Below are 13,794 nucleotides of genomic sequence, written 5' to 3'. Positions count from 1 at the left end.
TGGAAGCTGAATATATCAGCAAGAATATATGGCAGGATCCTGAAAATTGCTACAGAGCTAAATGATATTAAAACCACTCTCACGCATAAAAGTGGGGGTTATCAGAAAAGGGGGCGTGGCACCTCCCATACACACTTTATTTTTTAAGTTGAATATCTCTAAAGGAGTTCAAGGTTGGGACCTGAAAATTGATCAGAAGATTAACGATATCAATAGCATGCTTATGAAAAAAACAGTAGTTTTGGGAAAGCCCCTGGAAATCCCTACAAGCAAATATCTCCAAAATTTACTTTCTGGGAGATTCACATGATGAACTAAATCGACGTTGTACTATCTTCTATGTAACGAAAAGAGAAATAATCGGCCAATTGCAGCAAATGTTACACGAACACAATGACCTCATCAAACTGTTTAAGATTTCGTTGGAACGTATGCCAACAGATGCTCATAGCATAATCATACATGCGGACAAGAGACCAACAGGAACTCATGAAAGACAATATAATACACCTACAGTTAGGAAATATCAGTTGTTGTTGTTGGAGAAAATTTGGAGTCGCGTGATATTGCCATAAAACGTAGAACTGAAAACGCACTAAAGCGGATAAGTGAGACACATCGGTCTTACGACGCAATGCAATATCCGTTCATGTTATGCCGTGGAAAAGAAGTATATCACTTAGGCTATAAGATGATAAATCCAATGAATGGTTAGTACAAAAAATGTTTGTTTGCTACTTCATATATGTAATTTAAACTTTTAGGGGTCGAGACAAATAAAAACGTCAGTTCAATGAACTTTTACGCATATCGAATGATGATTCGACAAAACTATGACAACCATTTACTGATTTATCGACGATCCAACAGTATGCAGTTAATATGTACGTTAAAGTTGAGACAGAACGACTTAATTAAATTCGATACAAGATGCGATTAATAGTTATGCGGATATTACAGATGTTGGTCGACTCACTATTTTGCCTTCGACATACATTGGCAGTCCTAGATACATGCATGAGTACTCCCAGGACGCGATGACTTACGTGCGCAATTATGGACGACCGGATTTGTTTGTAACATTTATTTGCAATCCAAAATGGCCAGATATTACGAATCTGCTGCATCCCGGCCAATCACCAAGCGATCGCCAAGACGTTACAGCGCGAGTGTTTAAACAAAAACTCAGATGTTTGATGGACTTCATTACGATACAACGTGTATATGGTACTGTTCGATGCTGGATGTACTCAGTGAAGTGGCAGAAGAGAGGTTTACCCCACGCACACATTCTGCTTTGGATGGTGGAGAAAATTACACCTGACCAAATTGATGACATAATTTCCACTGAAATTCCTGATGTTGATTTAGATCCAGAGTTGCACGAAGTGGTGATGGCCAATATGGTTCATGGCCATGCGGACAACACGATCCATCTTCGGTTTGTATGTCGGACAATAAATGCTAAAAACGCTATCCACGTGCTTTTATTTCGGAAGCTCAAACTGGAAACGATGGATACCCTCTCTATCAGCGTCGCTCACCCGCTGACAATGGCAGAACATCCATCACTCAATTGAAAGGAAAGAATTTCTTGGTTGATAACACATGGATCGTTCCATATTCGCCTATTTTGTCTAAGGAATTCAAAACACATATAAATATTGAGTATTGCAGTTCAATAAAGACGACATGGCAGAAGATATTTTGCACCGCTTGCGACTCGCGACAAGAAATTTCGAGTTGCAAATGAACGCTGACATCAACAATGAAGCATTAGTCCTTATTGAAGATTTATGTTTACTCATGAGTGGAAAACTATTGATTGAAGTTCATATGCCAGCGCCAAGTCGTCAAGCAAGGGATGTGCTGAATCGCGAATTCGGACGCGAGCGTGCTTACGATATAACTCACTTGCAACCACAAGTACAAACAAATTTTCCACTGTTGAATGAACAGCAAAGCAGTGCGTACAATCAACTAATAAATGCTGTAGATAATGGAAACGGTGGCATATTTTCTCTCAATACGCTCGGCGGGACCGGTAAAACGTTCCTATTATCTTCAATACTAGCAGCGATACGTGGTCAAAGTGGTATTGCATTAACTCTTGCATCTACCGCACACTCAGCATTAAAGCTTCCATTAAACTTGCAAATACACGAAAGTCCTGTTTGCAATATTTCAAAGCGATCAGCAATGGCACAAGTTTTAAAAAATTGTAAATTGGTCATATGGGATGAGTGCACAATGACTCACAAACGATCATTAGAAGCACTCGACCGAACAGTGAGAGATTTGCGCAATAATGATCGTTGCTTTGGAGGAGTGATGATATTGCTGGCGGACGACTTCAAACAAACACTACCCGTGATTCCAAAATCAACAGCGGCGGATGAGCTAAACGCATGTCTGAAGTCATCGTATTTGTGGAGGTTTGTTAAAACCATTTCATTGACCATCAATATGCGAGTTTTGCTGCTGCGAATCGGCAATGGACAAGTTCCGATAGATCCTTGCAGTGGATTAATATCGATTCCAACTGCGATTTGCCAATTCGATTCAAGTAAGGACGAACTAATTAGCAGTGTATATCCAAATATCGCTCAAAATTATGGTAACTACGAATGGTTAGCCGCACACGCAATTTTAGCCGCAAAAAATATTGATGCCAACGACTTGAATTGGACGATTCAAAATCAAATTCCGGGAGATCTGCGTTCTTATAAATCTATTGATCGCGTTGAAAATGAAGACGAAGTAGTAAATTACCCAGTGGAGTTCTAAAACTCTCTAGATTTGCCTGGAATGCCTCCTCATCATTTGCGTCTCAAAGTTGGGTCTGTTGGTATTACGCTACGCAATCTTTATGCTCCCAAACTGTGCAATGGTACACGACTGATTGTTACGAAGCTAATGGACAATTTAATAGTGGCTAGCATTTTGAAAGGCCCGTTCGAGGGAGAGGGTTGCTTACTTCCCCGGATTCCCTTAACTTCAACAGATTTGCCCATCCAATTCAAACGTATGCAGTTTCCAGTGAAACTTGCATTTGCGAGAACAATTAACAAGTCACAAGGGCAGTCGTTAGAAGTATGCGGCATAAACCTAGACATGTCATGCTTTTCACATGGTCAGCTCTATGTGGCGTGTTCCCGTGTTGAAAAACCGTTCTCGCTATTTATTTACGCTCCGTGACAGAAAACTAAAAATGTTGTGTATCGTGCAGCCTTAAACTGAATACTAAAATTATATATTTTTGAAGTTGTATATACAATGAAGTAGTGAAAAATCGTTAATTTTCTATTAAAAATAATACCGGTGTATTAACAATTTTTGAAATGAAATTAATAAAAAAATCTATTTTGGGCAGAACGAATTTTGCAGGGTCAGCTAATGTGGCCATATAAATCGTTCACGAGATGGTCGGGCTAGCAACTTAATGGTGCTGTGTTACCGGAGCGTACCGGATCTGTATCCGAAAAACGACCATCACATCGATAACACTCCCCAAAGCCTTCGGGGCAGGATCGCCAGATATAAAAAATAATAATTTTCTATATAATTTTTAATAATTTATTTACACTTTATTTTTTTTTTAAGATATTTTTGATGACTGAAAATATTTTCATTTTTGATAATAAACAATAAACAATCTAATAATAAAAAATTTAAAATATAACAAATTATATTTATTACAAGTACATAAATAACCCTACACAATCTTATCGCTACAACAACAACAACATAAACAAGGAATTTCTTCGGTTTCTTAATAGTTTTTCTTTTGCATTATGAACAGTCATACCCAAAAGGCAAAGCACAAGCCAGTTTCTGACCGATATTTGGGCTCTATTGCCATCGAAAAAAATGCTATCAAAAAGATCTGAGGATGCAAAGTGGCATCGAAAGAACCAAAGGCTTCATCGTCTTTCCTTTGTGCTCTTCTTTCTCTTCACTTTTAGTACACTTCTAAGCATGTTAGGACTTTCTAGTTTTCACCACGTGAAAGAGCGTCTCAAAAACTATCGAAACCAAGTGGAAACATTTTTTGTTTAGTCATAAGCCACCTTTTCATAGACCGGGTCACATATAACAAATCTACTACAACGATGCTCAGCGCCTAGGGGCAGCTTGAACGCAGACCATATGGCCACAGTAGTAAAGCGCCATCAATTACTGGACGAAGAGATTACCTGATTCCTTACCTGTGCTTTGAAGGGTTTTTAGAGCCCCAATAGAGTTGGCTGGTTGGCGAAAGGGTGCCCAAATGGCAGAGGAGGCGATGCCCGTGTACACCGATGATTCAAAAGTAATGGAAGGAGAAGGTCCGCCGTACAAGGCACTGAAAATAAACAGATCCTACAAGCTTCCAGATCACAGTAGTTTTTTTCAAGCAGAAGTAGTAGCCGTAACCCAATCAGTATACACTATATAAAAATAGCTTAAACTGTAGTCGCATCAACTTTTATATTGACACTCAAGCAGCAATTAATTCAATAATCTCGCATAGCACAACACCTAAAGTTGTGTTAAAATGTAAGCAATATCTGGAAAGAGTCGGGTTAGGTAGACGCATACATCTTTATTGTGTTCTAGATACAAATAAAAAAGCGGATGAGCTAGCCAAACAGACCATCCCTCGAAGCTTGTACCGTAGACGTCCCAATTAGATGGGGTGAGTTTAAGTGAAGGCGAGAGTTGCACATGATCTGTCGAGCAGGAAAGGCGTGTGTAGGTCTTACAACATTAGACTCACTAACTTATTCTTATCATTCAAAAGAGAGGACTGTATACTCTTGATGGCTATTCTGACTTTGTCATAAGTGTGTAAATGGCTTATTTTGTTGTATTCATGTACACAAGTGTGGCTGCTTGCTTTATTGTTGTTGTGCATTTATTTAGTAGCAGCATAGTTGTGCATAGAACTGCTAATATTCGCCACAATATGTTTAACAAAATTCTGGTAACACTATGGACTCATTCAGTCTACGAGATATTCCTGCGGACATCCCAGTTCAACCTAACCTAACCTAATATATTGCTCAATCTCCAGCATTTCCAAACAGTAATTCGGGTACATCACTAGAAATCTCTTTTCGTAATGTAGGCGGCATGCGTACCAAGTCAAAAAGTGTTCTCTTACCTACATCTCGTATGGACTACGATGTCAAGGTTATCGACGAAACATGGCACAATAGGGATTTCTTCAAGCAAAAGTTTTCGATCCAATGCTATTGCTTACCTGTCGTAAATATAGAAATCACATCAAAACCGGTCAGAAGAAGGTGGAGATATTTTTAATGTTTCTTTGCGCGAGTAAGCATTTTTTAAGAAATGAATGAAAACTAATAATGCATAAAGGAAATGCTCATTATTTGTCAATGCAAGGTGTTTCTGATAATGTGTTCATAGCTGTATATACAGTATGTTTGTTTGCTGTGAACATGCATTCCTGTTTGCCACTTTGTTTTGCATCCGCAAATAGAATTTCACCTTAAGTTAAGATAAGCGAAACTATTTATTATCATCGGTAGCGTGATCGAACAAACAATGCTGAATAAATATAAATCGACGATCAAAATAAATAAAAAAGGTAATAAAATTGTTTTACAAAGTCTTAGTCACTCATTTGAAATCAAACATTGTATTTGTAAAATGTATTACAATGTTAACAAAATTAAGAAAATATATGGTCTTAAGTATTGTACAATTCAATTATAGATAATAATAATAATAATAGTCGCTTAATAAAAAAATATAAACAACACAATAATAATCTTATATGACGAAGTGTACAGTGGGTTAAAATCAAAACAGTGCCAAACAATTATTTTAAATCTATTTCCATTTGTTTTAAATTAAAAGTTACAGCAAGATTTAAAGAAGTGTTAAAAACAAAAAAGTTTTTTACTATTTCCAATGTTTCAAAATATTGCACCTTTGGCAGAAAACGAGCTGAAATTTCCTCCTTTGTGAAATGGAAAAAAATCAGGAAGAATAAGTCTAAAGTGAAAATTACGCCGATCACTTTATTGGCGGTGGCGGCAGCGTAGGATCTATAGCATAACGGCGCCAACGCGCCATGCTTCTGCGTCCTTACTATAAATAACTTGATTTTCTCATTAAAAGAAATAATATTTAGCAAAAGTTTTGCCTATACGTATATTAAGGGAAAACGAAGTTTTGACATTTTTGGACCTCCCACGGCAACCGGTTCTACATAGTGGCGTGATATGGGGTTTCTGCTAGGACCAATGGCTGACAAGTCGAGGTAAAGCAGCTCAGTTTATAGTGGATCATTAAAAAATGTCATCCAAGGAGAAGCTTCTTGCCGAGAGATTGTGCTTCATTCCATTCTTACTCGTCGTTGACGCGATTTCTTTAAATGATTTGTGACTCCTTGCTGTGCACGCCCAAAGACCACTAACGATCGCCTATAAATAGTTTATTAATAGTATGACTCTCGTGACACAGTTTTAACGATTAGCACCAGTGCTGGCTTATTGTTGATCGCGGCAAAGAACGCCTCCGGTTTCTTTTGGTTATTTCTAAGAGGTACAATTTCCGAAGTTTAACAGTATGAAATACGAACACCAGCCTACTGCGTTCATACCTTCGTCGATTTCACTTTCTCAGAAGCTCTAGGTGTAGCTACAAGGACTTTCTGACGAATATTTTGTCGCGCCTTGCTGCCGAGCTACATCAGCGAATCACCAAAGAAACACCTTGAAACGTTAGGGCGTAACTATTCAGCTAAGCATGCCGCCCTCGAAATCATAAGGTGTCTATGTGGTTATTGAAGAAATATCAAACCGGGGGACTCTAGTTTTGATAATGATCAAGTGAGTGCGCTATTAACGTTTCAGACGCTATTTTGTAGTTTCGAATATAAGGCCAAATGATTTTTCAAACCCTTCTCGTATGTATAACGGCAACTTAACTATGTGATGAGAATCACTTCAAAGTGATATTTAAAGCCTATAGTCTCCGGGTAAAAAACTGAGCATTGCAACCCTGGTTTGAAGTAATTGTAGAATAATTTTATATATGAATCTTTCCATGTTAACTGAACTTACTAACGGCCGTTTTCGTTTTCGCGCCAAGCTAAATGAGGCTTCGCATCTCAGTTAAGTCAAGGAAAAGTGTAAACAATAGACAGTTGTTGGGCTAGTTTTCATGTATTCACAGTAGATTTTTGCGATTTGTTCTACGAAAAAATTGACAACTATCGGTTGAACCGGTGGTTGGTCCCCCTGTGTTTATGAAAACAAAAATGTCAAATGAAGCTCTCCGAAAGATTGCTATAGTCCAGGAAGTGATTTGTTTTAACAGCTTGGTGAAATCGGTGATGCAAATTCCATTGGTATCTTGAGCTGGCATTAAAAGTGTCTGTTTTTTTTTAAATAAATTTTTAACGGTTAGAAAGTGTTAAATTTCGCAAGAATTCTAATAACTGGTAGTGATTCGCATCCGTGGATTCCCCCTTCGACCACATCAGACCAATTTTCGACATGAACGAACAGTCGTAGAGTAGAAAATAAAGTAGCGCCGCCGAGGCCGTACTGTATACTCAAAGATTTAAAAATATGTATTTTTTATGAATTTAAATTTGCCGCTCAAGTAGTTTTATATTCTTAATTTCCTTCTTCTGTGAAATATTAAAGTCACTATTTCGCATAACTTGAACGAAAACTTATTTTCTCCATTAATATTTGATTCTGACCCACTGTATGATAAAAACATATGTGTATAATTAAAAATAAATAAAAAAGCTCGGTTGTGATCTGCTAGTTGGCTTTGCTTTGGTCATTGTAAACACTTTTATCGTTCTGGCATTTCTGTCTGTTTTGCTGGGTTACAACACTAACCGCGCGTTCCAGTGGACAGTGTTCCAGATCGCGTAACATGCAAATGCAACAACAACTTGATCCATATTGGTAACATTGTTATTGCATTTGCATGTTAATTTTCTATAGGGATCTGAATCAATGTCCATTGGAACGCTAGGCTATTATTACGCAGCATACATGGGCATATTGCAGTAAACAGTCAACGAATTACTAATAATTTTCTAACAATGGAATCTTTTTTACATTGCTAGTGAAAATTTATATTTCATTGCAAATGTAGGAAACGCAAGTGAAAGCTACGGATCGTGAACAACTTTTTTCGTTTTAAATTTTTTCTTCGCATATTTTGTTTTGTTTTGACAGTTGTTAATTTGCTATTCTAAATGGAAAAAATAAACTACGGTTTTTGATGTTGCGTTTTTGCCATGACGTAGTAAATGCATAGCCTTATAATTTGTTGGCGTTTTGAGTAAAAATACTACACCAGTTTGCAAATACAATGATGCTAGATCATTTGCACAAAATCCTTAACTCCCCTATAGTATTTTTTTATCATTTTTATCAAACGGTTTTACTGATTCCAATTGCATTACATGTAAAATTTAATAGCTTGCTCACAAAACGTTACGGTAAAATTTCTGTGCGCTGCTTTAAAACGCATTTCAGTTAAAAATATATACTGCTAATGCAATTTTTTTCCAATGAAAAATTTTAACTACCTCTACATTTTAACTGATTATGTAATTAAGTTAATATTAGCAGTAGATTGTTGAAAAACTACTGCAGCCGCAAACAGCGAAATAAATCTAACGTAAATGGGATGAAAAAAATTAGAGAAAGTATCAATTTTTTTGTGATGCAATTTAATTTACATTACAAATAAAATGTTACTGCTTTCTGGTGCGAACACCGCTTCACAAAAACTTCAAACAATAACTTTGTTAAGGATAATGCAATTATATTTGCTCTACCGTTGATATAGTTCAAAACTACCTTCAACTAATTTATCAATTTGCTGGTATGAATGCACTTTGAAGAAATCATTAAGTTTATAGTGGTAATGTAATTTAATTAGCATTACCAGTATAACTTAATTAATACTGTCAATTACGTTTAATTGCTTTCTGAAAAAAAAAAACAACATAGAAAAGTTCAGAAAATCTGCCGGTATGAAAAAGAGTTTCTGTAAGCAGCAAACTTTTACATATGATGCAATTCCATTTGCATTACCATTTAAACTTCGCTTACTAAAGCAAAAATAATGTGTAAACATTTTAGTTAAATTACATTGCGTTCGATTTGCATTACCAGTTAAATTTCGCTGCATAATGCAAAAATAATGTATTAAAAAACTTAGTCAAATTACATTGCGATGTTAAGAAGCATTTAACTTTTCATATTTCATTATAAGACAAAAATATTATTTAAAATTTTCCTCAGCACTAAAAGTGTGTAATTGCAATATGCCCACCTATGTTAGGCAGTAACGTTTAGGGTCTTAGTAAGTCGACGCAAAATTGCCTACATTATATCTTATCTTTTAATGATAAGCGCACACCTCTGACGCCATCAAGACTTACATATATTGCAAGTCTCAACCTTTTTGGCTTTTTCTCGAAAAATTCGGGTGCCCTAATTATTTTTTCACAAACATTTCTCAACACTCAAATATATGTCGCTCTTGTTTGCTAATAATAAAAACTTGCGATCGAATTCAACATTTTCCAGTGTCTTTTCGCAAACCTCGACGCTATGTGTACGTAAAAAATATATGAGACCGAGTTTGATTTGAACTTGCGCAATGGTCATGCCGATGCAATTGTGCGGCCCAGCGCCGAATGGCAGATAAGACATGGGAGTGTGCGTTTTACGATTTTCCACGCTGAAACGCTCTGGATCAAAATGCTCTGGCTCGGGCCAATACTAAAAGAGTGGGAGAGAAGGAAAAGAGCCGTTATAATTCCCAGTTATAAGTAGAAAAGTTGTCAGATAATATAAAAAACTCACCCGCTCGTCATGGTGTATCGCCAAATTCGATATATAGACAGGCATACCGCGTCTTGCAAAACATTCAGCATACGGACGCAGCGGGTAGGAACGTTTCTTATTGATTGGCGTGCATTCGCGCTCCAAAATTGGCACAATCGGATATTTGCGCAGCGTCTCATCCACCACCATCGCCAGATAACGCATACCCATAACTTTATCATATGTAATGTTAATGACTTGCGCGCCACCTATTGTCTGACGTATTTCCGAACGTAGACGCGCTTGTAGCAAAGGTTGCTTGGCTAGCTCGTAAAGTGCAAAACACATTGCCGATGTACATGTTTCAATGCCCTTCAGTTCAAATGTGGCCGCTTGCGCTACTAAATAATCTTCTTGATGTGTAAAATGTGAACGATCTTGATTAAGCGCTGCTTCCATCTTAAGAGTCAATAACATTTCTATGAGATCATTACGTAGCTCACCGCTACGTTTGCGCTCCTCAATTACTTGCAGCACTGTGCGGCGCAAAAAATCTGCATGCGCTGGTGCGAGAAGGTTGCGTCGCAATAACGCAACGAATTTTGGCAGGAAAAATATCGCACACAGGTCGATTACCCGTCGAAACGTTAACGTATACATTGATCTACAATGTTTGCCGAGTTCGGTTTGTTTATTGCGTAAACTGTACGAACGCAAGCCGAATGCGATGCTGGCTATGAGATCTGTATTGTAAAGTTCGCATATCTCTTTGACATTTACTACAGCGTTATGTCGATGTTTGCCATTAGCGGTTAGACGTTGAAGAAAGGACTCGAGATCACAGCCAACCTGTTAGTGGAGATCGGACGAAAAATTAGGAATACACAAGAATTTGTATCTGCTTACGCTTATTACACTGTGCAACAACTTTTTCAAATCGTTTTGGAGACGGAATGACTCAAACTTAAGGTATCTCCAACTATGTAGTAGGACTTCCAAATACATATAACAGTAGTATGCGGGGTGCGGAGAGAGACTCTGAGTAGTATTATTATGTTGCTGAGCGATTTAGAGACATATGTATCTATGTATGTCGCGTCTCATAGAAGGGCAGCGTGATGTCGGTGAAAAAAAACTGCCAAAATATTTTATCCAGCATGTTATGCGGCTGTGTAGGCACATGCAATAGGTTCCATAATTTGTGCTCAGGTGGTAAATAGTTCAACTGAGTCATATATGTAATACTCCTATATTGCTACAAAAGGCTAGGTACATTCCCTAACATCAGAGTACCGATATATTACTGTTTAAACGTTTCTGTTTTTGTATTCAATAATCGAATGTACCTAAATTCCAATTTTTTCTTGTCACACTTATGCTGCTACAATCACAAAGATTTTATAGGCTGTCTTGTTCTGATTTCGAATTCAAAACACATTGCGAGCATTTTCTATTACCAATATAGGAGTATTACATATTAGAACGGAGTCTTTCCGATACCAAGCCACCAGGAAAGGAACAGCGGCCTTACTACAGTAAATGGAGCAGCTGGGGCGGACCGTTTTTCTTCAGAATATTTAATATTAAGCCGCCGAGCCCACTTTGTCGACAGGTGATCGCACCATTAAGTTGAGTCAATGATAATCATAGATAGGAAGGATGAGTGAATAAGAGCAGTAAGCGAGTCAGAATACAGGAAAAAGTGGGTGAGCGTATGAAACCGAGAGAAGGTTGGGGCTCCCTCTCGCAGTACAAGGCCACATTAAACATTTTCCAGCGCATTGGTTCTTTACTCCACCCAATCGACTGAAAGAGTGAGGGCTTGGCTTGGACCCGTGAGGCTATGGAAACAGTTGGAAGGCTATTTGCTGACAACAGCTTTGCTGCGAGAAAACCTTGTTATTACAATACAGCAACTGTTAAAAGTACGAAGGCGATAAACCCGATTTTAAGAGTCAAATAGAAAGCAGTCCTAGGGCCGTGGGGCAGACTAGCTGCATTGACAAGGCATATGGATCGAAAGCTGTTGGAAAAAGTGAGGAAATATTGGCGGTACGCCAAAAAAATGAAAGCACGACTGTGGAAGGGGGTGATTAACCAAACACGGGTAACCTTAAGTCTCCATCGTCTTTGGCGAGTTAAAAGCAAGGTAACGTTCTTACTACGGCTGTCCTCAAGAAGATGAAGGAAGTGACGAAGCCATCTCTGACTGTGGTGCTTATTGATCTCAGCAATCCCTTTAGACAGATATGTTCATAATCATAATCAAGATTTTGCGGGACAAACCGAGTAAACGGCATCTTTCGAAGCAGCAGGTTGGTATAAAGGGATGCAGCGATAGCGTGACCTTTAATTGGCTAGAGGGAGTTGTTCTGAACCTGAAAAGGCAAAGCCCAAGCCTATTTGAAAAGATGGATAGTCCGCTGATCCACACGATCGCAGAAGTCAAGGTATTGATCCCATGAGAGGTGAAGTCAGAGCTACTTCTTTTCCAGGTTTGGTAGCCTTAACATACCAATTATTAAAAAATTTCGCAAACGCTGGAGAGCTCAGAATCAATTTTTGTGGAAGAACTTTCACTTCAACAGAACTCCACATAAACTTCGTAATTTTTATTTAGTTCCAACAACAGCAATTTCTTCCTCTCTACTGTTTCGTCCCCCCTTATTCGATGTCTTAATTGTTGCAGAGTGTTCCAAGCATTTGTTCTACAGTGTAGGAACAATTGAAAGTACCTCTTGCATTAGTGCAAACATCTGCTTGATCTTACCGCTGGTGAAGACGGGCGACATCCGCATACGTATTTCACGCCATTCTGGATTCCTAACAAAGAATAAACTATTTGCCGCCAACTTGTCTACATGCTTATCACATTTTGAAAAGCGCATCGAAAAGCTCACAAAATCTTCAACCAAAATTTGGCTGACTAAATGAAGATCGCGTATGAGCAAAGCTGGCTGATAAAATAAATATATGCCCACCACTGGTTCGTTCTTGAAAAGCGGATCAAAATAGTAATCGCGCAACAACAAGGGGAATGAAGTCTGTTCCCAAAGCACTTCTTTCAAATTTCCCAACAGATGAACGGGTTGCACAAATTTAATACGACGACGCTGCCAATAAACATATGTACGACGCGACCAAACGAACACACCGGTCAACAATGTGACGAATACGAGCAGCACACTGGTGGAGTCCACCATAGTCGATGCAACAACAACACTTCACTACACTACAATTATGTTTAAATGCACTGGTTATTTTAAGTAAAATGTAATTTGGATTGTGTTGCTTTATAAAAAATTATATATAATCTAGTAGTTTACGGTTGAACGCCCAAACTAAATGTTTAAAACAAAGAGTTCACAAAACCACGCCACAACAATTACACAAACAAAGAAGGCGAAAGCGACGAGACGAACGCGCGTTCACCTACCGGCGTTATCAAAACAAAGTAAACGACTGGTTTTATATTCTCTCTGGTTGGTTAAGTTAGACCGCATGCATGCCGTCGCGACGACGCTCCAGAACAGGCCCAACTTTTGGCGTCTCAATTCCTGTTCGCGTAGGTAGCATTGTGTTGTATCAGCTGCAAGTGTAATCTTGGGGCCTTAACTGAGCGCTGTGTTTGTTGACGAATTGTGGTGCAAAAATAATATATACATTAGGGTGCTTAAATTTTAGAGATCATTTTTTTATCTTTCTCTTACTTGAAAATCGTGTTCAATATTGAAAAGAATTATTTTTGACTTTTCACTATAACAGCTGTGTTTTTACTACGTGTATATGCATCTGTACTTAAACTTTGTATGGTCTCCTATGTGCACAACTTTATCCACACTTATGAAATAGGTGTTTATAAAATCAGTGCTTCCCAGTTTCATTATGTAGTTATTATCGACTTTTTTAATCTGTTGTTCCATCTCTAATATTGCATTGAATATAATTCCCACTTGCACAATCACCACCACAC

The 13,794-nt window shown here is 38.0% G+C and overlaps 1 protein-coding gene across 1 annotated transcript; it reads right to left on the bottom strand.

The window, feature by feature from the left end:
* Positions 1-5,627: 5,627 nt before the first annotated feature.
* Cyp6v1 (Cytochrome P450 6v1) lies at positions 5,628-13,311 on the bottom strand. The gene is made up of 3 exons (XM_067785273.1): positions 12,557-13,311; positions 9,861-10,670; positions 5,628-9,776 (listed from the first exon to the last, which is right to left on the bottom strand). The coding sequence occupies exons 1-3, from the start codon at positions 13,022-13,024 to the stop codon at positions 9,498-9,500; spliced, it is 1,557 nt and encodes a 518-aa protein (XP_067641374.1). The 5' UTR covers positions 13,025-13,311; the 3' UTR covers positions 5,628-9,497.
* Positions 13,312-13,794: the final 483 nt, after the last annotated feature.

This window comes from Eurosta solidaginis, chromosome 4, assembly GCF_040869045.1.
Source record: "Eurosta solidaginis isolate ZX-2024a chromosome 4, ASM4086904v1, whole genome shotgun sequence".
Classification (NCBI taxonomy): Eukaryota; Metazoa; Arthropoda; class Insecta; order Diptera; family Tephritidae; genus Eurosta; species Eurosta solidaginis.
Note: the sequence above shows the minus strand (reverse complement) of the source record. Positions and strands in the feature narration are given on the sequence as shown.